The sequence below is a fragment of the Cololabis saira genome, chromosome 4 (assembly GCF_033807715.1).
Source record: "Cololabis saira isolate AMF1-May2022 chromosome 4, fColSai1.1, whole genome shotgun sequence".
Lineage (NCBI taxonomy): Eukaryota > Metazoa > Chordata > Actinopteri > Beloniformes > Belonidae > Cololabis > Cololabis saira.
Genome location: NC_084590.1, coordinates 36,837,414 through 36,865,294, shown reverse-complemented (window position 1 = coordinate 36,865,294; position 27,881 = coordinate 36,837,414). Strand labels below are relative to the sequence as shown.

At 38.7% G+C, this 27,881-nt stretch overlaps 2 protein-coding genes across 2 annotated transcripts; one reads left to right on the top strand and one right to left on the bottom strand.

The window, feature by feature from the left end:
• Positions 1 to 558: 558 nt before the first annotated feature.
• Positions 559 to 18,925, bottom strand: LOC133441905 (integrin-linked protein kinase). Its single transcript, XM_061719655.1, has 13 exons — positions 18,802 to 18,925; positions 17,148 to 17,372; positions 7,749 to 7,914; positions 6,162 to 6,257; positions 5,983 to 6,079; positions 5,767 to 5,850; positions 5,494 to 5,579; positions 5,275 to 5,384; positions 4,918 to 5,045; positions 4,594 to 4,715; positions 4,355 to 4,454; positions 2,194 to 2,324; positions 559 to 2,075 (listed from the first exon to the last, which is right to left on the bottom strand). The coding sequence occupies exons 2-13, from the start codon at positions 17,234 to 17,236 to the stop codon at positions 1,926 to 1,928; spliced, it is 1,359 nt and encodes a 452-aa protein (XP_061575639.1). The 5' UTR covers positions 17,237 to 17,372; positions 18,802 to 18,925; the 3' UTR covers positions 559 to 1,925.
• Positions 18,926 to 23,585: 4,660 nt separating this feature from the next.
• On the top strand, positions 23,586 to 27,753 carry rrp8 (ribosomal RNA processing 8). Its single transcript, XM_061719653.1, has 7 exons — positions 23,586 to 23,950; positions 24,168 to 24,429; positions 24,670 to 25,501; positions 26,086 to 26,215; positions 26,296 to 26,402; positions 26,490 to 26,586; positions 27,077 to 27,753. Exons 1-7 carry the CDS (start codon positions 23,846 to 23,848, stop codon positions 27,188 to 27,190), a joined length of 1,647 nt encoding a protein of 548 aa, XP_061575637.1. The 5' UTR covers positions 23,586 to 23,845; the 3' UTR covers positions 27,191 to 27,753.
• The last annotated feature ends 128 nt before the right edge of the window (positions 27,754 to 27,881 follow it).

Below are 27,881 nucleotides of genomic sequence, written 5' to 3'. Positions count from 1 at the left end.
CAGTATATTATAATAATAATAATAATGTTATTTAGCAGTGTGAGTATTTATAAACATACACATACATACACACACATACATACATACATACATAAACACATACATAGCTATACATATACACACATACATACGTACACGCACACACACAGATACAGACACACATTCACATGCTTAATTTTTGAGTAATTGCATAATGGTTTAAACTTTTAGTTTGGACGATACCAACAAAAACAATGCTCATCTAGTTGTAATACCTACAATACTTTCGATTAAATCTATTGTGAGTTAATTTCCTGTGCAGGACCACGAATACAACTAACTATATACCTTTTACATTTCTGAAGCAAGCGGTTGTGAACATCCAGTTTCTAGTTTCACAAGTTTAGTCTAAATCTAGTATGGAGGGGAGAAAAAATAAAAGAAAAATCAAAGTGTGCTGGTCCACACTTGAATATAAGCAATTTCAAATTTGATGTTGCCTTATAATTCCTTACATATCAATCCATTCACCCATTGTGTCGAGCTTCCACTACAAATGACACACCTGACACATTCAAGTTGTCCATATTGTACCATTTTAATATACTGTATATATAAATACATATATCTGTATAAGTCATTCTTGAATTTGGCTTCAACCATGTGATTCAGCACAAACAAGCAAGCAGGTAGAGGTAAAGAAACAAAGTAGGCAAAGGAAACAACTCATGACTCTGGATATAAAGTCAGATGGACTCCAAGAATGAAATTACAAAACTGAAAAAAGCAACAATTTGCAGGATGCAATTTTAACCCATAATATTCCCACGGTGGCAGCAGTTTCACACCTATGAAAACAGAGCATATCTGCCCCAGACATTTAGATATGCTCTGAAATAAGCACAATAACATATCTGGAAAGAGGCTGCTTAAACCTTTTGTTCAACATTACCAGAATTTAAATTAACAAGGGGAAAAAGAAATGTTGAGATTAAATGAAAACAATTAAATGATACAATGTTTACAATACATATAAAACAGTTTCATCGACCTTGAAATGCCTTTTGAACTTAATATCTCCAGAATGGAAATGTCAAGTTTTTGCAGAAAAGGTTTGTGTAGCCACTTAAAGAACATGATCAGAAAACAATGGTTAAAACAAGCCAAGCTCGTGCTGTAGTTTGAACAATCAAACGCAGACTTTTATTAATCACCTTACATGCTATTTTTCCACATGCTTGCTCATTGCATTCTAGTTTGTCACTAAAACAACAAGCATTGACAAAATGTTTTCCACAAAACAAGCTTTGGGTTAATTTATATTCTCTTTAATTTTAAGTAACCATTATAGGGCAGATGTGAGATGGACTGGCGATGTGTCCAGTGTTCTCCTCCTCTTGCTCATTAACCACTCGTACAGGTTCTACCCCCCCACATGACAGTGAGTTGGACTGAAGTGGGTTAAGAAAGTAACTGACTTACATTATACCACAACAGTTACTTTAAGATAGTTATTTCTTAAAAGTAAGTCCAATGTGATTCTGGATAAAATAAGTAAATAAATCCACTGGTTCATTCCAGCAGACATCTGCTGACCTCCACAGGTTCAGTCATTAGAGAGATTGTACTTCTCGACATGATTACAGTTTCAAAGATGGACAACCAATACCAAGTTCTGCAAAGACAATATTAACAAAGCAGTGGCAAAGACAGTGATAGACAGTAATAAAAACATAATATCACATTGAGTGAGGAAGAAAAATGCAATATGAACGGAGTGACAGCTATTGAACTCAGAATCAGAAGCTACAGTGGCACTGAATACTGTGATAGCAGAAAAATTTAAGGCAATACTGGTAAGCACCACACAACCATATCAGAGTCATAGCTGGGATAAGATATCCAGGTATTCAGTGTCCAGTTCAATAAGGGAGAGTTGAGGTGTTTCACTTGTCCTGCATCTTTTCTAGAATTGGCACAATCATGTCAAATTTAGGCCTTTTAGCTGGATCTTCATTCATGCATATCTTCATCAGCTTGCAAATGTGTGGTGAGATGCCTGGGGGGATTGTCGGCCTCAAACCCTCCAAGGAAACCTAAAAATCCCAAACAGTCAGTGAATGCATTCAACTAGTAAGATTACAAATGTTTCCTGAAAGTTATGCTAATAAACTGGGAAATTTATATTCATCTGCATTTGCACATATCACCAACCTTCATGCCTATTTCCATGTTGGACAGGTCAGCGAACGGCACTTCCCTGGTCACCAACTCCCACAGCAGGATAGCAAAGCTCCACATGTCAGCTGACCGACGGTTGATATCCTCTGGCTTCTTCTGCAGAGCTGGAAACCACAAACAGAAGCAAATGAAGCTCACACAGTGACCTAAACGACACACCTTGGGCACCTCAACTTTCTGTAATTAAGAAAAACAACAAAACTATTTTGTCTGAATAGGAATAAACTCTAAGGAGTACACTAAAATAGGAGTGTGACATCAAGACCACCCAAAAGAGGAAAAACCTATTAATAGTACCGTAAACCTGATCATTTTTGTATATTCAGGAAGTCAGCTGAGCCCTTATTTTATTTTAGTTTTGCTTACATCATGCTGAATACAGACCCTTTGAAACAGAGCAGCATCTCTCCACGGCACCACAATGTGTCCAACAGCCTGAGTTGTTTAAGAAATGAGAAGCTTTTTTACAGAATGGGTTTGAGAAGGCAAACCGCTGAGACATAATCACTTCAGGACCTTTATTATAGGAGGCTTTTCTTAGTTCAGTCCTGGTGGTGACTTCTTTTCCTGTAGAAACATTCCTAAAGCTGAACAGATGTGCCGTTTAGTTAAGCAGTTGCCATGTATGCAACATCTGACACATTTTTACTCAGAAAAACTTAATCAAGTAGAAAGTCCCTCTAAATTAAAATGTGATATACATAGAGATGTTGATAATGGCTTTTGTTTTTTTAATTAAAAAAAAAAAAAAAAAAAAGGTCCTCAAAACAAGCAATCATGTTCTTCTGCTTCCTGTCTTTTTTTTTGAAAGCAGGATTTTTCCAGGTGTGTGGGTGAGTGCATTTAAATACAGGTTTGCATATTTTTGCATTGCACTTAGTTGGCTAGGGAGAGATACATTAGACTCTCTCAGACTAGTGCAGATGACATTTACATCATGAATTCATTACCGTGAGCACACACAGAGAAACCGTGATTTCAAACAAAAATCTCAAACAAAAAAAGCCATATGATGAGACAACTCTACTACAAGCTGTTATTCATGAGCAGATTTTTAAAGTGCTTTATCAACCCACTAAACCATCCACAGTCAAGTCTTTTGGGGTTTTAATCTCTGATATAGCTGCTGTAGTGTGTGTTGCTATGGAAACCGAATGCATGGAGATAAAACGTAGAACTCTTAACAAGCTCTGATTCACATCACAGATGCAGAGAGTAAATGTAAGGATCGACACCCTGTAATTTTTCTTGATAAATCAGTGCAGACTGATGGAAGTGCTCTTTAAAACAACTAGATTACATCTCGTCCCTCTATCATGCTACCTGACATTCACATCGTGCAGTTTATTTTTCTTAAGCTCCCTCTTCTCCGCAGGCACATCAGTGACTGAATCATGACATCCTCCTCTGTGCCCAAAAGAAATGCCTTCTCCTCTTTCAAACCAAATTATGATCCCAATTATTCCAGAAGTGACACAAAAGTGGTACAATCTATCCAGCAATTAAAATACAAATTAAGCTTATTTTGCCACCATATACATACAGGTAATTATATTCTGGTATTTCCTCTTTAATTAAAAGGGAATTTAATAAAAAGCATAAAGAAGAAAGACAGGAAACATGATGATCCTGGGAATGCCATGTAGCCAGGTTTTGGTGACCTGAGGGGTTTTCTTTTCTATGAGCACCATATGGCCTCTCAAACCTTTGCTTTTTCCATCTTTGAAATTACTGAGTGCATTGTTACGTCCATTCAAATTTAGATGTGTACACTTCAGTCTGAATAGAACTAATCTGTGCTCTCCATTTCATGTTTGAGAGCGTTCATACACTATGTGGACGTGGTCTCTTTGTAACTGGTCACGACAAATCCACACAATCCTGAAAAGCTTAAACCTTCCCTGGAGATTACAATTATTGTTTGCGTCACTGCTGGTACTGTTTTTCTTTCCATATTGTATAATACGTTTATTTTTCTTACTTGCTTGAATTTCAGTGTATCTCAAGGGGGAAATCAGCTCCAAATTACATTTGGCTCAGAGACAATATGAAGATCTCTGCATCCATCATTCTCATTTGGGCTCGTGTTACTGCGGTTGTCACTTTGGATCTGTGTTCAGTGAGTGATGCATACCCTCAGGGGCTACCCATGCAGGCGAGTACATCCTGCCAGGACACTGGAAGGAGAACTTGACATCAGCCATGCTGATCCTTGCTGTCATGTCTTCATCTATCTGTGGAAGAAACAAACCTGATTCAGATGACACGTTCAGATGTTGTTTTTGTATGTTTTTTAAGTACCGGTAAAATAATTAATATGAAATATAATCATCCATGACAATTGGACAGGTATATGACCTTTAGACCTCTTACCATTACACTCTTGCTGTTAAGATAATGGCGAGGGATCATAGGTTCAAGTGTGTGTAAGAAAGCCATTCCACATGCAATGTCCAGGGCAAACTTTACTGCTTGTGTCTGGTCCACCACAAAGTCTGACAGGAGGATGAGAATCAAGTAACAACAGCTTTAGGCCACTCTGCTTTTAAGCTCTTTACAGAAATACAGCAAAATCATGACTTCACATAAAATTGATGAAAACTTAATGACAAACGCTGCAGTGTAATAAACAAATTCCTACGAATCACCAGAACCAGTGACAAGTACGGAGTTTGTGACCAGTATGGAAGTACTCACTAGTGCCTTCATGCAGCACGTTGTAGAGGGAGCCATAAGGCATCCAGTGTGTGATGATAATGGGGTGAGGGGCGGGAGGAGACTGACATGCTCCTAACATAGGTAGGACATTCGGGTGTGAAAATATCCTGGGATGAAGTGAAAGAGGGAGGGTCAGGGGAGAGATGGACAAAAAAGAGACAAACACACAGAGGATTTGACATAAACAGATGCCTGGTGTGGGAGTCACCTCCCTCCATAATAAATTATACACAGAGTTTGGTTCAAGACATCATAAACAGACACATGATGGTCACAACAACAAAAATGAGAGGCTTTTATTTACCGTATATATTTATTTATTAAGACAGAATTTACCTGAGTTTGGGATATTCCTCATTAAAGTCTCTGCTCTTCCTTGTGGTCCAGTCCCGAATTTTTAGCACCTTGACAATAATTTCATTTCCTTGCCAGCGCCCTTGCCAAAGCTGCAGAGGAGAAATCAATATAGTGAAATTAAAAAGAAGGGCACGTACCACCATCAGCATTTGTGCATGAATATAAGCCACAAATAATGCAGGAAGAATGTGAGAGTACCTCTCCAGACTGGTTTTCATTTATTTTAGAAAGCAGAGAGAGCTGTTTGAAGTCAATGCCTGCATGTTTGTTCAAAGTGCCATTGCCTAAAAATAAAAAATGAAAGCAAACTTCAGCAATGACTAAGGAGAAATGCAGACCAAGGAGGCAGAACATAGTAAATTCATCAAAAGCCCAGATGACAGGCCAATGAGATATATTTTATTTCTTTTATGAAGCATTGTGACCAAGTCAAAACGTGGTATATTGGATTTATGAGTTGTCGGGACTCACGGGGTCGGGTTCTGGTGGTGCCTTTCCAGAATGTGTCCTTGAAGGGAATTTTTGTCAAACTTTGACCTGTTTTCTCTGCTTTCTCTGGAAGGAAAAACAAGTTTTAAAAACCTGAAAAAACCTATTGAATGAAACAAATCAGAAACATTAACAGTTTATACTATAAATGTAACCCTAAGTGGGAAACAAATCCATTGTAATAGGCCGTTAAGATACCTCTGAGGAGTTCACGGAGGTGAGGTTTGGCTTTGTCCATAGGAGCTTCCCCATATTTGTTGCACATGCTCACCAGACCACCATTATTCACAAGGTCCTGGTTCAAATCATACATGACAATTTGACATGGATATAAACTGACCACTTTTAATTGTATCACCACCAGGGGGCACACCAACCTCAGCCACTTGGTCATGAGCCCAGAAGCAGGCATAATGCAGAGGAGTGTTCCCGTGCTCATTGGCTGCATTGGTGTCTGCTTTGCACTGGATCAGCTAAAGGAAGGAGAGACGGGATCAGATGAAAAAGAAAAACAAGCTCGTCAGAGCTTGTTTGGGCTATATACAGAGATGAACCTTAAAGCTGGCAAAAAAAAAAAGATTGTGCAAGATTGTTTTGCCTGTGGACACATACCAGAGAAATTGAGACATGCCTAATATTAAACTCTATAGCTGCCTAGCAGCTAGTCTAAAATCAGACACCCTGCAGAAAGAAGCCTCACTTTATGTCAACAACTCTCTAGGCAACACTGACATTCAAACAATCTTTATATTTCTTCCATAAACAGTCATTAATAACTCTTACATTTGTTTAGCACATCACTTTGTCTTGTTGTTGTTAAACTAACCACATAAGTTAGTAAAATAAATGTACCGCTCACCAAAAAGGAAGTCTGAATGCTGAACTGCACAATGCCTCTTAAGAAAAACCACACATTTGATGTCACTTTAGAAAAATGGAACAAAATGGATCTCTTATTAAAGCCACTTATCTAATACGTAATGTAAAAGCGTGTGATGACACACAGGGGAGTTCCTTTATTGTGACAAGAATTGCAGCTTCGGATTGTGCACAATTTGTGGTTTCAAAAACTATTTCTTTTGGAGAACAGATGGAGGAACTCTTAGATATGGCAATACGGTATGAACTGTAGTTGATCATAGTTCACAGAACTCCATTTGTAAATATCATCTATTCAAACAACAGTTCTCAATGTTTACTTCAAAATAGATCGATTTGAAGTCCCGTGTTTATAAACTTCACCTCCAATGGAGGATTTACACTGCAAGTTTCAGTTGCTCATAATTCGCAGCTGGCTGTTACATCACTTCAGCATTCCTACATGCAAATTAATGCAATCAGAGAAAAGGGAGTGCTTTGGCGAGCACTACAATACCTGTAGTGTTTTAGGGAGCGATCTTTTCCCAATAACTTTCAGTGAGCCGTTAAAACTTGTGTTGCATTAAAACTGCTTGTTAGGCGGCATCAAGCATGTTTTATAAATCACACGTGAGCATCTTCACAGCAAGATCTGACAAGACTTTTTGTATTCATAGCTGATCTGTAAATTACATCATTTCGTAACATCGTATGTTGAAACAAATTTGCTGAGACACAGCCGTTTCTGACTGTGACTGGTGTTAGATTCACTAGTTCATTTCACAGTCCAATGCTGAAAATAATCAACTTTGTTCTAACGATCATCTCTGTTGTGATACACCATCAGTGAGAGGACCCGGAAAAAATAATTTCCAGTATTGTGGCTCCCTTGTGTGTACATAAAACCTACCTGGGGAGTGGTAGTCTAGTGGCTACAGAGGAGGGGTTCAAGTTCAAGCCCCAGAATGGCAACCAAGATGAACCACCTTGGGCCCCTGAACAAGGCCCTTAACCCTAATTGCTCCCTGTGTGTTTGTTCTGTCAGATGTAAGTCGCTTTGGATAAAAGCCTCTGCTAAATTACAGTATTATTATTATTACTACTACCTTTCCCACTATGTCGCGATGCCCATGGCTGGCAGCCAGGTGCAGAGGCGTGTCATCTCCCCTGTTCATGACATTAATGCGTGCTCCTCTCATGATGAGCATGTCCACCACGCTGGAGCGGCCCTCCCTGCATGCCCAGTGGAGCGGGCTGAAGCCATGGTCATCTCTGCGGGGACAGAGGAGCATTGCAGTCAGCTCATTTCACAAACATGTTTAACACATCAGAGGGAAACGGCATAAAAACTTGCACAGTATGAATTCAGGAATTTGTTCTGTGCAAACATCTCTGCGGTACAGCTTGAATAACAAAGCTAAATTGTAGAGGCAGAAGCTTTTTTATGGAGCATTCCTCCTTAAGGACTAAAAATATCACCTTCAAAAAAGCTTCTTGGCACTACTTCTGCTTCCTAATTCAAAAGGAAGCTGATGCAACCATGACTGAGATGGCAGCTAAACAGACTTCTGGCATTCATCACTTTCCGTGTCATTGACACCAACAGTGACACATGTGGCTGTCAGAGCTCATGACAAAGTGCATCAGTAACATAGAGATCAAGACAGAGATTGAGAGACACAAGGTGCAGAGTGACAGAGGGTCAATGAAAAAGTGAAGGGTGGAAGAAACTGCAAACATCCTCCGGCAGTGCTGCTGACACAAACTCCAGCTGCCATGAGGGAGCTTCCTGTTCTCCACTAATTTGGTCTCATGGTCAAATTCGTCTTTGTTCTGAAGTTTCCTCCCACTGCCTTTCCTTATTCTCTTTCTGATTTCCTCTAAAACAGCTGGACTGTTATGATTATTTACGCGGCTCTCTTAAAAATTAGCTACTAAATATGAACCTCACTGCAAGCATCACAACAAACCCCGTGCTCTGGTTAATAAAGTTATGCCCTTGTTCTGAAATTCTGAGTGGGCAGATAGCATGATGAAAGGGTCTGAGAACTGAGGAGCATTATGAAGCTGCAGGAATTTGAAGCCTCTGTCCTGCCGCCACAGTGAATCGACTTGTATTCGCACATCCTGAAGAGCTCAATTCAAAACTGAATCAAGACCTCCACAGAGACTCCCAGTCCCATAACAGTCATCTATCTATGCGGCCGGCTGGCTGGCATACTCAAAGGGCAATTTCCTCTCAGACCAGACGGCCAAATGCTAAAAACTAATTAGCTTTTGCTAGAGAGAGAAACTCCCCAAAGGCGGACTTCTGTGGTTTTATGAGCTTTCAGACTCACACTCCAGCGTGAGAAGGAAATATTATGAAGTTAATGACTGTGTTTTCATAAAAAAAAGACAAATAACAGAATTACAGAGAGACTCTGTAAAAAATTAGATCTTCAACTTTTTCATTCATAGTTTGACATGAAACAACTAGTTGTTTCAATGAAGAGTCAGTTGACTACATTTCCAAATATACTAATGCCGGGTACTTGATTGATTCAATTCAATAATTCAAATCTAGGTCCTACTGTTGATTTACCTGGGTGTACATTACTGATTGGTACAAAAGTCTTTTAGGTCTGGCACATCTAGCCGGAACCACATCCAGTCAACAGCTGCATTATGACTATCCATGATGATGGAAAAGTGCCTGGATTTTGCAAGTGACTTAGAAAGTAGGGATGTCACGATCCGATCAGTGATCGAAAACCGAGCCCTATCATATTGTTTCAGGAAGAGGAAGATTGTAGGTCACTTCAAACACAAACATTTTATTACATTTATTTAAGCCAGTAAAGGACAGTAAGAAGTAAGTAAGTAAGTAAGAAGTACAGTCTAAAAAGCACATTACTGACCTTACTTTATGACACTGTTGCACGTTTATTTTCTTATTCGTTTACATGCCTGCTGGGTATTGTAAGTTGAGCTGCTGTTTTTATTTAATTGAAATTTATGTTTAAATTTGCAAAATTTGTATTAGTTAATAGTTGCACTATTATTACTTGATCGTTCAAAATGCTAAATGATGAAATAAGGTGAATAGAGGAAAAGGCTCGTACTACCGATGCGGTGCGTGAACCCTCACCGTCTGATATGACGAGATCCTCCAAGAAAATAACCCAGATTTTTAAAATTATTATACAAGGCTTCAAATGGCGGAGATCAGCCCCGCCCCACCGCGACCCGATTAATTGGATTTGAACGGGAGAAAAAGAAAAAGGATTATGAGAAAAAATACAATAAGTACAGTAAGACAAATTGTGACTGGCGGGTATTTCACTGCACATTTATTTGATTTATGCAATGGTGAAAAAATTGGCAAAATAAATGAAAAACTGCGAAGAAACATTGTTCGGTATTATTCGGCCAAGTGTTTATTATTGTTTTCGGCAACAAATTTTCATTTCGGTGCATCACTAGCTGGAAGTGTGACAGGGTCTACATCATTGGCCTCTCCACTAAAGTGTTGGACCCGGTGGAATCCAATGACCTGGCAAACTACAACTCCACACCACTTGGTGGTGGTAATGCACCACTCCCACTGTTTTCCCTCAAGTATTTAAGAGACGAAGACAACTAAGGAGAAGAAGAAGGAGGCAGCCGACAAGAAGTAGATAAAGAAGGCCAGGAAGAAAAAACTGGAACAAGATCAATGCTGAAGGAGCTGAGATGGTGACTGCGTTTCTGTTTGCATGAACTGTGATGGTGGTGATGAATGAGAAGAAGTGACTCGGCTGGAAGAGGACATGGAGACAGCTGAACATTGTCAACACTACCAGCTGCCCAGCAGTATTTTGGGGCCATGCTCAAGTACCAACCCAGAGCAGGGAAGTTCTCAAGTCTACCTGAAACCATACTGACTTGTGCTAAAGGAAACCCTCCTACACTGCCTTCCCGGTTTTGATTAACTTTCACATCACATAACTAACTTTTCTAATCACTGCAATGTATTTAGTATTCAATAACAGAACCCATTCTAACATGAAAAATGAAAATAAATCCTTAATCTTCCTGTTCTATATTGAGAATTGATGTAAGACTTCTTTTTTTTAATTTTCACAAGACACACAGCAAAGCTTTTAAAACTCGTTTCAGCCCCATTAAGTAATTAACTCATTATTACTTATTTAAGTCTGAAATCCCCATTAAACTAATGAAAAGCTACTTCTGTGGCTCCATCAAAAGAGGTTCAGCCCTGTGGTTTCTGCACTTATTTATGTTTCAGGGCTTTTTATATGGAATGGATTTCCTCTTTAAGCCAACTTCAGGCTTCTCTCCTGCTCTCTCCCTCCGTACAGACTGTGGTAATTTATTTCTGGCACTTCCACCTGCCAGCAGAGCTCAATTTGGCAGATTGAAGAGCCAGAGGAAGAGCCCCTGTCTGCACCCTTTATGTCTCTGCACTGACATCCCCATAAGGTCAAATGACAAACCTCAGCTGAGGGAAAACAAATTACAAGCATCTAACAAGTGAAAAGAATCAGAAATAAGTACAGGTGTGGGAATTGTCTTGCACCAAAGAACTTTGATACAGGAAAAGAAAAGGCACCCAATTATAAAACTCCATAAGCTGAACCTTCTGACAGTTTGCCTGAAAAATATAACCCGTTGCTGCTTTTAAATGATCCTTAATTATGCTAAGGGTGGGCAAAAATATCGATATGGCAATATATTGCAATACTTTATCGGTATAGTCAAAATTTGAATATCGATTTTTTTTTTATTCAATGAATAAAATCATGTCAGACGGGTTGTAAATCCAGTACGACTTTATTGTAAATGTTAATTTCATATAATGTAAATAACATGAAAAACATATGCAAATATGTTGTAACTGTAGCTTGTATAGTTACAATAAAATGCCATGGATAAGTTGAATTACATTGTTTTGACTCAGTTTGTCCCATGACAAACATCTGATGTATGTGCAACTCTGAGTTTAGGATGCATAATGCCTTTTACAGTTTTCAGCAAACTATGTATAACATCGCAAAATGTGGATATTGCAATATCGTATTGTATTTTGACTCAAGTACAGTGAGGTCTCTTGGCAACACCCACCCCTAAATTATGCGTAACTTTTTTTAACACAAAGAGTACAGCTTGGCGGACAAAGAGAACAGTAGTGAACAGGCACACGTCTTGAAAGAAACACTCTTATTAGAGAATGTGTAAACTATAAATTTAGATGGCCGCCATTTCTGCTAGTGGTGCAATTCACTAATTGTCCATTACCAACACTGTATAGGCTTTGCATTTGATCCGAGCCATTATTTGAATATTGTGCATGCAGACTCTGGAGATTTTCCAATAATAAATTTGTATAACACTTTTCAAAACAATGTAACAAAGTGATAACGCACCAGTGAATACAGTTCAATTTAATTCAGCTTTAAAAGGCACCCCAAAAAATAGGATTAAAGTTCAAAATAGTCCAATTAATATAATGTTGATTAAAAAAAAATAATATTCTAGCTAAGGAAACCAACAGATATCAAAGCTTGTATGTTCTTTTCCTCAATGTTTAAGACATGTGTGTTGGTAGCTAATTTAGACTGATGAACAGGCTGTGCTCTCATTGTTTATTAGGCCACAAAGGGAGTCTAATGAGTGATGGGTATTTGAGAGAAGTCATCTGTTACTGTCAAACAGCTGTGTGGGATCAGGTTAATATCCTCTGTTTCATATACACAAACATCTATCTATCTCTCTGATACGTGGCTATACGCAGAGCTAACTGGGGTTGAACTACTGTGGACTGAAAACAACTTTATGACCTCTTAGTTGAGTTGCCAACTACCAAATGAAACTCCTCAGCAGTTTCAGTATAACAACACATGCTTGAACAAGACTCTGGACCACTAAACTATCTGGATGACATCGCGCTTAAGTATGTTGGATTGCAACATATGCAACAAGAAACAACTTCATGTCATCAATTTTCATAAAGTAAAGGCCATCAGTCAGGCGAAAAAAAGCACTCCAACATCTATGGTATTATTTGGAAATACAAAAGAAATCTGAGGCTTTTCTGAAAAAAAACAAAAAAAAAAATGTAAAAATGTTACTGCTCGTTAAAGCCTTAATGAAATTAACTAAAAAAGTCTCCCCTTCAGTATTTGTTGTAATATACTGATTTTAATCTTTTCAATGGAAAAAAAAATATTGATTTCATTCATATTATTGTTCCCTGAAGATGATGTAATCAGATCTTGAAGGATAAATACATAATAAATATGACTATAGTACGTTGAAATATGGAGAAAAGCAGTCATTTGAGCTGATTCGATCCACCACCAGTATTTCAAACCCATTAGCAGCGCACTTCATATATCATATTTGTAATTAATTGTCAATGAGCAAAGTAGTAGTCAGTCCGTAGTAGCGCATCAGGCTGCAGGGATGGGTTAGGGAAGACGGCTACATGACAGGCTTTGTGTCAGTCTCATGTTGAACAGTAAATCTAGTAAGATTGAATCTAATTAAGAAAAAAAAAGACAAACATTTAAATATACAAATATAATATAAAAAAATATAAATTAACTTTTATTTGAAATATTAGCTTTAAATCAATCAGTTATTAAAATAAAAGTTGATATTTTTTTTTCCAGGGATTATTAAAGTTTTTTTTAAATGTAGTCCAATCTGATAAGCTTACCTAAACACTTACTTAACACTTAAAATGCCGTGATCGGGCCCGATCACGGCATTTTCAAAACATCGGTATCGGCCAAAAAAGTATCGGGACATACCTAGTTATTAATGTTTTTAATATATATTAATTTGTTTTATATATTGTTAATATATCGTTGCATTTAACGAAGTAAGTAAGCGAAACTTACATGGTTTACATGTTTGAATTGTGAAATTTTATATATGTTCATGTTGCATTAAGCTGCTGCTATTCATTTCATGCCATTCAGAATGTTGCACTAAGGTTAAGCCAAAACGTAGTTTAATTTTCTTGTGTTTGTGAGTTTGACTGGATGTCATTCAACTACCTCTTTTGAAGTTAAATGTATTTATTTTTATTATTGCACTATTCTGCTTCTTTTTGTTTTAGTTTACAATTTCATGTTTTTACATTTTGTGGAGCAGTTATGCGGTCGATGTACCGGACCGTCGTGGTGAAGAGGGAGCTGAGTCGAAAGGCGAAGCTCTCGATTTACCGGTCAATCTACGCCCCTACCCTCACCTATGGTCATGAACTTTGGGTAGTGACCGAAAGGACAAGATCGCGGATACAAGCGGCCGAGATGAGTTTACTCCGCAGGGTGGCTGGACGCTCCCTTAGAGATAGGGTGAGGAGTTCGGTCACCCGGGAGGAGCTCGGAGTCGAGCCGCTGCTCCTTCACATTGAGAGGAGTCAGCTGAGGTGGCTTGGGCATCTGTACCGGATCCTCCTGGACGCCTCCCTAGGGAGGTGTTCCAGGCATGTCCCTCCTCCCTAGGGAGGTGTTCCAGGCATGTCCCTCCTCCCTAGGGAGGTGTTCCAGGCATGTCCCACCGGGAGGAGACCCCGGGGAAGACCCAGGACACGCTGGAGAGACTATGTCTCTCGGCTGGCCTGGGAACGCCTCGGACTCCCCCCGGAAGAGCTGGAGGAAGTGTCTGGGGTGAAGGAAGTCTGGGCATCCCTGCTGAGGCTGCTGCCCCCGCGACCCGGTAACGGATAAAGCGGAAGAAGATGAGTGAGTGAGTGAGTACATTTTGTGGCACCAGTGCTGTTAAGCTTTGTTGAAATATATGTCCATGTTGTTCTCCAATTGACAATAAAAGAAACATGGGATAATTTAGTTTTAGTCCTCTTTTTTTTTTTCAATTCATTGCCAAAATGTATCTGATCAGGAAAAAGTATCGGAAATGTATCGGGAGCCAAAAAAAGTGATCGGATCGAGAAAAATCGGGATCGGCAGATACTCAAATTGAAGTGATCGGGATTGGATCGGGAGCTAAAAAATCCTGATCGGGACAACCTTAATTTATTGAGTAGTTTGACAATCATTTATTTTACTTTGATTATATGTCCTCAACATCTTAGTCCCACCAGGCCTCACCAGCTGCTGTGAAAAGCAGCCATTCTAGTCAATGAGAGTGGCTGCACCAGAAACGCTGCAGTGTGATTTACAAACGTCCCAGAAGCAATGTGTTACAATGTCTGCTCTACTTCACTGAAGATGCAACCTGTTTCGGTGTTCACATGCACCAATCTGACCACAGCAGATTGAGCTAACAAATCGGGCTCAAGAATGATGTGGAGAATCCAATCACTTTTCAAAATAAACCACCACCAACAGGCTCCAACTCGTATCGACAGTCTATCAAATTATGGAGGCTGTGGGTGAACTATGCAGAAGCTCTCCGAAGAGAACTGGACTAAAATGGGTGAATTTGATGCTTTTGTTAATGTTATGTGGTAGAAAAGTTGACTAACTGGGGTTTACTTTTGATGGTCCAATGACAAAGGGCATCTGTAGACATCATCGTAGGAGATTTTGACTAGTTATACAAGAAATATCACTAGATCATTATTCAGATTTAACCACACAAGGAATTTGTATAATTCTTCGTGTGAATTTTCAGACAATTTTAACTATCACAGGTTTCGGCATTAAAGGCTGAAGAGGCGATCGAAAACATACAGAGAAGGCTTAAGCTGATTGCCATAGAAGAAATAATTGGAAGAATAGGTTTTAAACTTGGCAATTAAGGCCTCTAAACTTTAGAGAAGGACTAAGAGGAAATAGGGGCTTTATCTTTTACCACTGGGAGCCAAATACCGGATACATATTAGAAGAAGAGCGGAAAGTGATGTGTGCTGCCATAGCTTAACTATGCATTCCACACACACACGCGTGCACACACACACACATCCAGCCCTGCCCACTACAACAATCTCCTCCCCTTTCTCTTTGGTAGGTGGCAAGCGTTCCCTTGGGGCCCATGTCTTACTCCTTGTAAGGAGATTCAGCATTCCACTACTACTCTTTGTCTGGGAGTAACATCAGTGTAAACACAGCATGACCGAAGGCCATGTAAAATATTATAGTAAAGATCAGATAGTCCAGCAAATAGTGGATTTACAAAGAACACAGAGGGAAGGTAGGAAAGCTTCTGTAGGGAAAATTAAAAATACAAGAATAAACCAACTGGTGGGGATGTTTCATCCGGTAAAAAGGAACTGGACATGTAATCAGCTAATGGGAAAGCCACATAAGGGGAAGCAGGTCTACAAGGGCTCAATGTAATCAGTGAAATCACAAGAAAGGGACACCAAACCATTCAGGAAAAACAAATATCTTCATCTATGCACTAATTGCTCCAAGCTGTTCTAAAAAGAAGTCTACTGACCATCCTGTGTGTGCCAGTTTGTGATGCAACTACTTTCTGCATATCATTAAAATGCAATAAATATTTATTTTTATATAATCCATGATTAGATGCTTTAATCAATCAGTTATTTTAAATATAGTTGTTAAATAACACGATTCAACCCCTTAAATCAAAACCATCAATGAGGTTCTCTCCTAGTTAAACGTGTTCAGGTTTATATCTACAAAAAATAAAAGAAAAGAAAAAGATGTTTAGCTGTTGTCATCCTTAAAATGTATATGCATTTGCTAACAATTAACAGCAATTACAGAAAACAATCTTTGGGGGAGTTCATTCAAGTTATTTTTTATCCTTAAGTTAATGTACAGAGACAGAAAAAATAGACAAAAGGGAAGCTACTCCAAGATACACAGAGCACATTATTAAACTGTCCAATTCATTCTTTATTTGTTTGCCGTGAAAACAAATACAGCTGGTCCAAATATTGGGCATGAACATCCAAAAGAAAAAAAAACTGGACTGACAAGCTGTGCAAAGTTTCCCCTTTCTTTTTAAATTAAAACATTTATATAGATATATGCTTGCAGAATTTCATGCACAAAAGGTTTTGTCCAGGGTTGTGTCCAATGCCCTTTGTTGTCTGTGGAGCCAGAAATGTAATTGCAGCAACAACTGCAAGCGTGACTAACTGTACCATCGCAGCATGCTTCCTGTCCAACATCAAGCTTCTGAATTATCTCAGTGGCATTCTGTACATAAACATGCACCCAAAAGGAAATGGGTTCAGTCCGAGGCCACAATCTTACTGAGCAGTAAAAAGGCGGGATCTGATCCCCTGTCAGCGCCTGAATTCAAGACAGCATCCTTTAAACTCAGCAGGGACGCTGCACACTTAGTTATCTGGCATTGAAAATTCATGCTGTGGCAAGTATTATGCAAATAATGATCCCAACATTTGATTATTTTTGAGCATTTCCAAAAAACATGTTTAAAAAGAAAAACAAAACTCACTGCTATTAAAAAAAACCAACAACACATCAGCACTTTGGATCGTTACCAACAGATGTGGTTTGGGAATTTTCTATCCCACTGACATCCTTTTGCCAAGAAAATAAACTGTAACTCACCCTTGATTGAGGTCGTTCTCTGTATTGTCCAGCCATAACCGAACTGCCACTGCATTGCCTTCCCGGCACTGCGTGAAGATATCATCCATTTTGGATGGATTCTGTCAAAGTGCACCCGTGAGGGCAGATGCAGAGCTAAATGGAAACGGGATGAGGAGAGTTCGTCCCAGCATCAGTTCCTCATCTGGGACACAATCACAGAGGCTCTGTGGCACTCCAGTAACACTGGGGGGAGAACAAAAAGTGAATAAAGGCATCAGAAAATAGTTTGTACAAGCTCTCATGTCAGGTGGACTTTTATTGTAACTTTTTATCCAAAGAAGTAAGAGGTGTTGGGTAATCTTATCCATCTTTGTAAAACTGGGTGGGTATGCAGTTGATGCAACTGTGACTCATAAAATGTGGTTATGACTTGCATCTTGTTCACTAGGGTAGTCAGATTTATCCATCTTGACCTTATCCAGTATCCAAATGCTGCACCCTCTTTCATGTCCTGCAAATCTACAAAACACTGAACAGCCCATCAAAGGGTCTTTTATGATAGATAGATAGATAGATAGATAGATAGATAGATAGATAGATAGATAGATAGATAGATAGATAGATAGATAGATAGATAGATAGATAGATAGATAGATAGATAGATAGATAGATAGATAGATAGATAGATAGATAGATAGATCTTTCTTCATCCCTCAGTGGGGAAATTCACTTTGTGCAGCAGCAGTACACAGAACACACACATGCAGTGAAAGTAGGATGAAAAAAGTAAAAAAAATATATAATTACAAAATATAAACAGTATATACAGTGGAATAAAAATAAGAGTAGTGCAGTATGAGAAGAAAGAAAGCAGGTAGGATGTGTATGAGGTAGGGAGAGGCCCCGCATAAATGTTACCACTTGATTATTATGTCTGTCTAATGTGGTATTAAAGATCCTGATAAGATCTTGACGTCACTCTTAATTCTGATTATTCAATAGACTTTATAATAACTGGGCTATTTTCCAATTACAGAGCAAACAATATGACAAAAGTAAAGCTTTGATGCAACTGTCCTTAATCTATATGTAAAGAGTCCCACACTTTAAGACAAAAACAAGGTGTTACGGTTTTAGATACAGAAAGAAAATAAGAAAGATTGCAGTTTTGCTTTATCTATATGTATGAATCATTATACTGTATTTAGGAAGTTTAGTTTCAGTGTAAGACAAACACACCACACATATGGCACAGGAATGTTGAGAAATCACTACAAACGGGGGGGCGGGGGTTCACATTTCTTCTTTGGTTTCTAATAAACTGTTATCACAGTGAAGATTTAAAATGAATTAAAATCATTTCAATTAGCTGTGCTGCTACAATCCAGCTAACGCGGAAGGGATGGGTTTAAAAAGTTTCAGCTGTTTCAGCTCCAGACAGAACCGCCCAGGGGTTATCCCTACAACCACTTTAAACAGAAATATGAACTAAAATCGGTTCACTATCATCAACACGGTGTGATTTAGTAAAAATGGGTTGCAAACAGGTTTCTGCTAACAGGCTAACCGACTGTGACGCCGCCGACTGATACATTTAACTCAAAACAAATCACTATAATGTCGTTTCTGTGGTCTGAACTCAAACGAGCTGTCTCTGTGGAGATAAACCTACCTTATACAGCAGCCTGCTGTGGTACAAGGCAGCTAAAGGATGAATTAAGCTCGTTTATGTCGTTGCTCAGTGTTTGGTTGTCTCCGGGAAAACGAGCACTGTGACGCCCACGCCCTCCGCGGCGATGCGCCCCCTGCCGGCGGCGGCGAGCACTGCAGCCACGGTTACGGCTGATTTATGGTCCCGCGTTACCCCAACGCAGAGCCTACGGAGTAGGTTCCGCGTAGGCTACGCCGTCGTTTTAACGCGGAACCATTTATTCATATCCTCGGGTCATGTGTTTCAGTTTTTCCTTTTATACAGTTATATGTCATTTATTTTGATATTTGGATCTAAAAACTACGACGGAGTATTAGGACCAAACTAAGACAAAAAAAAAAATGAAATTACGAAAATAAAGTAATAATAATATGAGAATAAAGTCGTAATATTACGAGAATAAGGTCGTAATATTACGAGAATAAAGTCGTAATATTAAATATATTATATATTATAAATATAATTTCACAAGATGCTCAATGTTCCTCATTTTAACACAGGGAGAAGATGCTCTTCCTGTTAGAGTTCTCATAAATTAACACTTTATTCTCGTAATATTACGACTTTATTCTCATAAATTACCACTTTATTTTTGTAATGTTACGACTTTATTCTCGTAATATTACGACTTTATTCTCATAATATTAACTTTATTCTATTACGACTTTATTCTCGCAACATTACGACTTTATTCTCGTAATTTTACGACTTTATTCTCATTATATTATGACTTTATTCTCGTAATTTCCAAATTGTTTTTGTCTTACTTTGGCCCTAATACTCCGTCGTAAAAAACAGAGTAAACAAAAAAAGAAAAGTTACACAGAGGTGCTAGAGCTAAATAGAGGTTACCTGCATATGGCAAGCTTTTGAAGCTTCTGAGAACCTTACCAGAATCAGAATCAGGTTTATTGGCCAAGTTTGAACATGCCAGACAGGGAATTTGACTCCGGTTATTTCGCTCACTGTACAGTAAATAAACAAATGGCTCTTATTAACATATAATTTTTAAAAAGAAGTGAAAGGTGCAGCAGTATGAGGTAGACATGGTTATTGAAAGGTGTATTGTTACAGCATATGATTGTGGTTATTATTATTAGGGCCCGAGCACCTTCAGTGCGAAGGCCCTATTGTATCTGTAGGAATTTTTCTTTCTTTCTTTCTTTCTTTCTTTCTTTCTTTCTTTCTTCTGACGAAAGGAGGGCCTTTTTGCCCCCCTAAACGTGCCCAAAAAGTCACCAAATTTTGCATGCAAGTCAGGCCTGGCGAAAAATTTGATATTTAATGGTTTACATTAATGGGCGTGCCAAAATGGCTCAACAGCGCCCCCTTGAAAACTTTGTGCCTCAAGCCCCACAATACGGTTTGACGTACATGCACGAAAATCGCTACACACCTGTATCAGTACACAACTTAAAGAAAAGTCTCTTGGCACCATGGCCGAAACCGAACAGGAAGTCGGCCATTTTGAATTAATCGTGTCACTTTGGCGCAATTTATGCCATTCCTTCGGCAGTTAATACGGCCCGAACCGTAATGTGCCCCCAAGTGTGTTATACATCAAAATGTGCGTCTCCATCCTGCGACAACACGCATTACTTTTCTCTTTCAAAAGCGTTACCGTGGCGACGCTAGACGCCAAAAAGCGTGCCCACCCTTCATCTGATTTGTTCAGACAGAAAAAACTTTGCGCCTCAAGCCCCATAATACGGTTTGACGTACATGAACGAAAATCGGTACACACCTGTATCATGTCGCAACTTAAAGAAAAGTCTCTTGGCGCTATGGCCGAAACTGAACAGGAAGTCGGCCATTTTGAACATTCTGAATTAATCACGTAATTTTGGAGCAATATATGCCATTCCTTCGAGACTTAATACGGCCCGAACCGTAACGTGCACCCAGGTGTGTTATACATCAAAATATGCGTCTCCATCCTGCGACTACGCGCATTACTTTTCTCTTTCAAAAGTGTTACCGTGGCGACGCTAGATGCCAAAAAGCGCGCCCCCCTTTCATCTGATTGGTCCATATTTGATAGTTCCCCAAAAGGCACCAAATTTTGCATGCAAGCCAGGCCTGGCGATAAATTTGATCTTTCATGGTTTGCATTAATGGGCGTGGCAAAATGGCTCAACAGCGCCACCTGGAAAACTTTTCTCTGCCATAACTTTTGAATGGTATGACATAAAGAGTCGTGGGTGGTGTCATCAGACTCTGTATGGAGTCCTTGACCTTCATTGGCTTGAATTAGCCCCGCCCCTTCTTCTGATTGGTTGTCCCTTTTTTCTGCTATAACTTTTGAATGGTTTGACATAGGAAGTCGTGGGTGGTGTCATGTCTGATATGCTTATGGGGGGCGGTGGCTGTGAGTGCGAGGGCCCGTTCATCGCTGCTTGCAGCTTTAATTATTATTATTATTATTATTATTATTATTATTATTATTATTATTATTATTATTATTATTATTATTATTATTATTATTATTGTTGCACAGTGGTTGATTACTCTGAGACTAGGCTATATGAGTGATGAGAGTTCATCAGAGCAACAGCTTGGAGGAAGAAACTGTCTCTGAGTCTGGAGGTTTTGGCTACAGAGCTCTGTAGCGCCGTCCAGAGGGGAGCAGTTCAAACACACTGTGTCCTGGGTGTGACTACAACTACAATTATTCATATCCTCGGGTCATGTGTTCAGTTTTTTCTTTTATACAGTTATATATTATTTATTTGGATCTAAAAACAGTGTAAAAAATAAAAAAATAAAAACAAAAAACAGAAAAGTGATACTAGGAGGGGGTGCTGCTAGAGCTGAATAGCAGTTACCTGCATATGGCAAGCTTTTGAAGCTTCTGAGGTCTTCTGTGATAATAAGAACCTTACAGGCCTTTGGTGAAAAAAATATTGTTCTCATCTTTTTTCTTGATATACATTTTTTAATCTCTGTAAAACTAACCATAAAATATACTTGAGTGTGAATATCCCAGTATAGTAAGCTATCATGGTGTGTTTATTTTTTGCATCAACATGTTATAGATTGCTTAAGAGAAATAAAACTGCTGTCTCACAGCTGGAAGGTTTCTGATGGATGGATGGATGGATGGATGGATGGATGGATGGATGGATGGATGGATGGATGGATGGATGGATGGATGGATGGATGGATGGATGGATGGATGGATGGATGGATGGATGGGTGGATGGATGGGTGGGTTCAGGTTAATCTGGTTCAACCAATTATATTATAAACTGGCAGATGACCTACATCAACAAAAGATTGTTTGTTGACTTACCTCAAATGTTTTTAACCATATTAAAGAAAAAGCAGAAAAAAAATATCAAAAAATGTAGACAATTTGAGAACCAAAACCAAGAAATCAAACCCTGTAAACAAGTGCCCATTCATGTTGTGTTTTCTAGATCTGTTAAACTCTTGCATTTTTCAAGTGGTCTTATCTGCAGACAATTCTACGCAGACAATATTACGCCGGTCATGTTGGTTTGTAAAAAAATTAACAACAAAAAAATTTAAAAATTTAAAAAGAAAATAAATAAAAACAGTGTACAAGATTCACAATAGCAGAACTCAGATAAACGAAACATGATACACTACCCTTCATATTATAGTGTTACAGAGTTATCAGTTTGTCAAAAAACATTAAATCAAATAAAAAAGATTAAAAAAAGAACAGACACAAAAATGTTTTCTCATGGCTGAAACACTTTTTTGAGTTGATAAATGCGAGTTTAGATTTATTTGTATCAATTTGCACACACTGGGGCAGGTTCTGTCGTTTCCTCAGACAATCCAAAAACATGTATGTTAGGCTAATTCAGTGGTTCCCAAACTAAAAACTAAATATTCAACATTGCTATCAATACATTTTTAAACAATGCTTATTTGTGCAAAAACATGAACAACTCCCCTGAATAAATGAAAAAGTTCATGCTTGGACACTACAAGCATAATGGACAGGTTGTTGAAAGGGCTCATTTGAAGGGGAGTTATTAGTGTTTTTAAACACATTTTTCACTATAAGCAGTTCACTTTGGTGTGACTGTGTGTGGCTGTTTGTGTGGTTGTGGCCTCGTTGTGATCAGGTGTCCAATGTGGACCCTGCCTTTCACCCAAAGAGAGCTGGGATGGAGTTGTATTGAAAGTGTGCAATATACAATGTACAACAAGCAGACATTTTAGTTCGCAACCTGTGCAACATCAGCAGCACAGAGCACAGTCATGCATCATCAACAACAGCAAGAAAATTAGAAAAAATAAATAAATAAATAAAATTAAATAAATAAATAAATAAATACATAAATAAATACATAAATACATAAATAAATACATAAAAGAAAGAAAACCTTGGTGTGACCGACTTTATAATGTTTCGCATAAAATGAAAATTATATTTGTGACAGCTTAATGATTGAAAATCTCAGAATGGATATCCATCATTGATATACATTTCCTATTTGTAATTAATTTAAAAGACTTAAGATAATAATCAACTTCAATCAAAAAAAAAAAAAATAATGGAGAAGAGTTTGGGAATTTACATTTATGGATGTGAAATTCTCCTAATAAAATATAAAGATTGACAATAGTGCATAATTCAATGTTGATCTTATGTGCTGTTTTACATAGTACTCTCAAGTCTCATCAACAAAACTTCATGTCCCAGAGATCCGGTCTCCTACGTCATCGATGTGCGCCCACGGCTCTGTTTTGCTTCCTTGACACCACGTGACGCAAACCAACCACATGGCTTTTTCCTCAGAAGAAAACTCTGCTTGCGTTTTAGTCATGGCTTTTATCCACTTATACTTTCATTAAAGAACAGCAGTTGTCATACCAGCTTCGTAAACATCGACACAAACTGTGTAACAATCTGAATAAGATTCACTCGTTCCGGTATCAGTTCCTTCTGGTGAGACTTAACATTAGCAGTTAGCTGTTTGGCGGACGTGGCTTTTACGTGTCTTATCTTTTTGCAAGACAGAGAAAAATGTTCAATGAAGATGAAGATTGGAATGATGAACAAGACGTTCAAGGTTTGAGTAAAGGTGTCCAGGGAAACATCCAAACGACGAACAGCAGCACAAATGTAAAGGTACAGAGGTTTTGTGATTTTGTTAGGCAAATGTACCAAAAGCTCAGTAGCCAGTTAATTTTTATGTACCAAACATAGCTATTTTCAAAAAGCGTGACTGGATCATTGACAGTGGCAGTGCTGTGGAAAGCTGAGTGTATCTGTATTATTTAGCCTGACATTACCACAACCATTTGGAAAAATCTAACAAATATTTTCTATATTATTCCCCGATCAGTCAATCAAGGTTGTTGGGAGGAAGAGCCTGCTGCGCACCCTGCAGACTCTAGGATCAGTACCAGAGTGGAAGAGCAATGACCAGAAGCAGGACAGTGACAGTGAGAGAGAAGCAGATCCTTCCCACAGTCAGAGGAAGAGGAAGAAAAGGAAAAAGAGAAAGCCTGCAGAGGAGTCGGAAGAACAGCAAAAGAATGGAAACATCAGCCACACTGTCAAGAAGGACGAACCTTTACCAAAGAAGAAGAAAGTAAACAAGCCTGGTAAGTATTAAAGACAGAAGCTGAGCTGATCTAAACCAAATGAGAATTGGGAAAAAAGTACTGTGTTATATTAAAAGTTATGACTTTATAGGTTGTGGATTTCTAAAATGTTTTTCAGTTGAATCAGTTAAAGTTCAGTTAAAGTTTCAATATCAGTCTCCAATGCAATGGTTAAATGTTCATACTCCTCCCCAAGCTGAAGAGGAAAATAAAATACTGACCATTTTCTTCTTCTTTAAGGGAAAACGAAGCTAAAGAGCACATCTGCGGGAGAGACGAAAGATGAAGAAATTATAGAATCTCCACAAGTAACTATAAACAAGCTGGAGGGTGAGAAGAAAATGACCAGACAACAGTGGAAAAACAAGATGAGGAACAAGAGGAAATGTAAAAATAAATACCGAGAGAATAAACCAGAGGAGGATGTAAACAAAGCAAAGACCTCTGATATACAGTCAAAAGAAATCAAAATAAATTCACTTAGCAGCAAAAAAATCGCTCAGCCAGCAGTCCAAAAACAGAAAAAAGAAGGAGAAACTAAACTGCTGAAAACAAAAAACAAGAGACAAGAAAATGTGAAAAAAACTAAGAGCAACAAAACTGAAAAAGGTGCATCTGAATCTTCTGGTGATGGATCAAAACAGAAAGCAGGTGAACTTAAAGTGCAGATCACAAACGATCAGCAGGTTCCTACGAAAGATCCGAAACATGAGCTGACCAAGGAGCAGATTCTGAAAAGAAAAAAGCTTTGGAGGATTCTCAACACCCAGGAAACGGACCAAGATGAGAAACCAGCCGACCAGAAGGACCCAGCAGCAGCTCCGGAGAAGAAGGAGGAGGAGGTGAAACAAAGTCCCGCTGACAGCCTCCGGTCCCGCATGGAGCAGCGGCTGGAGTCGGCGCGATTCCGATACATTAACGAGGTTTTGTACACCACAACCAGCGGCGAGGCGAGGCGGATGTTCCAACAAGACCCGCAGGCCTTCAGGATTTACCACAAAGGTTACACAGCGCAGGTCCAGAGGTGGCCAGCCAACCCGGTGGACGTCATCATCTCCTACATCCAGAAAAAGTACGTTTCCTATATTGTTGCTGTTATATATTAACCTTACTTGATTTAAAAAAAAAACTCTTAGCTCATAAAATCAAACAGAAAATTGTCACTTTATATTGGCAATTCTTCTTTTTACTTCTTCTTCTCTATGGGGAGAGTTAACGAAGACTTGTCATCTTATCTCCATATGAATGATTAATCTTTTAGCAAAAGGTCCAGTGGGTAATTGAATCCACTGGATGCTAAATTCAGATCTCTGGATTGATTAATAACAATGATTATTCATAATAAAATCCTGTCAGGAAGGCAAGTTCAGCCTCCAGAGGACAGTTTACAGGTCATCTCAAAAAATTAAATGACATACGTCACCTCACAAATCTGTAGTAATGAGTAAATACAGTTCACTCATATGTAGAAGACCGTCGGGAGTCTTGCAGCAGATAACACAACTCTCTGCCATGAGGAGAAGGTCTTGTTGACATCAGCAATACATGAAGAGAAGAACAATGTGTCTTGTAAAAAAAAAAAGATCTACTGCTCCTCGTAAGGCTGCATCGATCCTGGTTGAAAACGGATTTTTATTTTCTAATCATTCCCTCCAGGCCTCCCTCTCTGGTGGTAGCAGACTTTGGCTGTGGTGACTGTAAGATAGCTCGCAGTGTGAAGAACAAAGTGCACTGCTTCGACCTGGCAGCCACCTGCGAGCTCGTCACGGTCTGCGACATGTCCAGGGTGAGTATTTTTCCATACGAGAGTCAAACAGGCTCTTTTGTGTTCTGTTTTCTATAAAAGGAATCAATCTGCATGTGCAGGTACCTGTTCGTGACCACTCCGTAGACATCGCCGTGTTTTGTCTTTCTTTGATGGGAACCAACCTGCCAGACTTCATAGCAGAGGCCAACCGAGTCTTAAAAACAGGGTAAAATATGTGATGTGGAGTCATTATTCATATGTTTGGCTTCACCCCTGTTTTGTGTTTTTAATGAGTTTTCCGTGACGTTTGCAGGGGGATCCTTAAAATCGCAGAAGTGGCGAGTAGATTTGACAATGTGAGAAACTTTATGACGGGGCTGGCAAGTCTTGGATTCAAGATGATGTACAAGGTGAGTCCACGTCAGCGAGCATGTTTAAGGAGACGGGAACATCCGTATGGCATTTTAAAATATTAATCATTATTGTGCAAGCATTTGCACCACCGCCCTAAAGTGAAACTGATATAAAGAGAGGGCAGTGTTACGGTGAACTTCAGTTATTTACATCCTCCACTTTTAGTTTCAGCTGTGAAGTCTAAATAAAAGGATTTGAAAAAAAGTTAGTTTTTCCAGTCAGTACAGAAATCCTGATTTATACTTACTCCTAAAAGTCAGCTGCCAGCTGAGTGTTTTATCATTTATATCATGCATTAACCGCCGGGAGGAAACCACAGGCTGAAAAGAACATTCAGTGAGCGGGTTTATTGTTGGAAACTAACTGGCGGTTAAGATTAATACACGTTGATAAACGTTAAGTCATTCTGAATAAAACACGAAGAACGTAGAAGCCGGTAGATATGTTAGCCTCTGAGAATAACTGCTGTTTTTTTTCCCTTTTTAGGACACAGAAAACACTCATTTCTACTCCTTTGAATTCACGAAGACAGGAAATGTGCCGAAAAACGTGAAGAGAGTCCAATTGGAGTTGAAGCCCTGTGTGTACAAGAAAAGATGATGTCAGTGGAGGACTTCATAAGTTTGCAGAAGTGTAAAAAGAAAAACAAGTATATTAAATATGTCTGTTTTTAGCAGATCAGTGGACTATGTTTCTTGAATTCACTGTTTTAAAAAAATGGCACAGACTTGATATTAAGTTAAACTGACATCCAAATAACTATTCATTTTAAAATAAAAGAACAAAAATGACCCAAAGCAAAAGTTTGTTGTCAGTCCTTTGAGACAGTTTGTTTACAACGTTTCCCTGCTTATAAATAATTGTTTTGTGGCAGTAAACAGTCCTGTTATTGTTTTGTGAGGTTATCATTCATCCTTCCTTCAGCCCTCTGTTTCTGAGAGATTCCCTCGTCTGTCTTAACTGGTCTTCAGAGGTTTTATGAACAAATCTTTAGTTCAGGTTGGGTTAGATCACAGCAGAACCTTGCATTTATCTCTTAAGCTGGTCCACTTTTTTATACCGGTGTTAAGATCATTGCTGTTTAAGGATCTGTTGTTGTTCGTTGGGAATGTTTTTACAGTGATTTATTGTTTTCTTTATGGTACAAGTTCTACTTTTTCCTAATCATGTCTCGTTTTATACAATAAATAATTTAAATTGTACATTTCTTCTTGCAAAACTACAGAAAATAATCTTTAAAAATACAAACATTTAAAGAATATGTGGTGTATTTGTGAATGTATCTTAGGTT

What these genes read in the sequence shown, in the direction of transcription:
- rrp8 (XM_061719653.1), top strand. Translation starts at nt 23,846, where the DNA reads ATGTTCAATGAAGATGAAGATTGGAATGATGAACAAGACGTTCAAGGT. An exon ending in AACCGAGTCTTAAAAACAGG is followed by an intron (nt 26,403 to 26,489) that starts GTAAAATATGTG and finishes TGACGTTTGCAG; the next exon opens with GGGGATCCTTAAAATCGCAG. An exon ending in GATTCAAGATGATGTACAAG is followed by an intron (nt 26,587 to 27,076) that starts GTGAGTCCACGT and finishes TTCCCTTTTTAG; the next exon opens with GACACAGAAAACACTCATTT.
- LOC133441905 (XM_061719655.1), bottom strand. Translation starts at nt 17,236, where the DNA reads ATGGATGATATCTTCACGCAGTGCCGGGAAGGCAATGCAGTGGCAGTT. An exon ending in GAGAACGACCTCAATCAAGG is followed by an intron (nt 7,915 to 17,147) that starts GTGAGTTACAGT and finishes CTGTCCCCGCAG; the next exon opens with AGATGACCATGGCTTCAGCC. An exon ending in ATCGCGACATAGTGGGAAAG is followed by an intron (nt 6,258 to 7,748) that starts GTAGTAGTAATA and finishes TCCTTCCTTTAG; the next exon opens with CTGATCCAGTGCAAAGCAGA.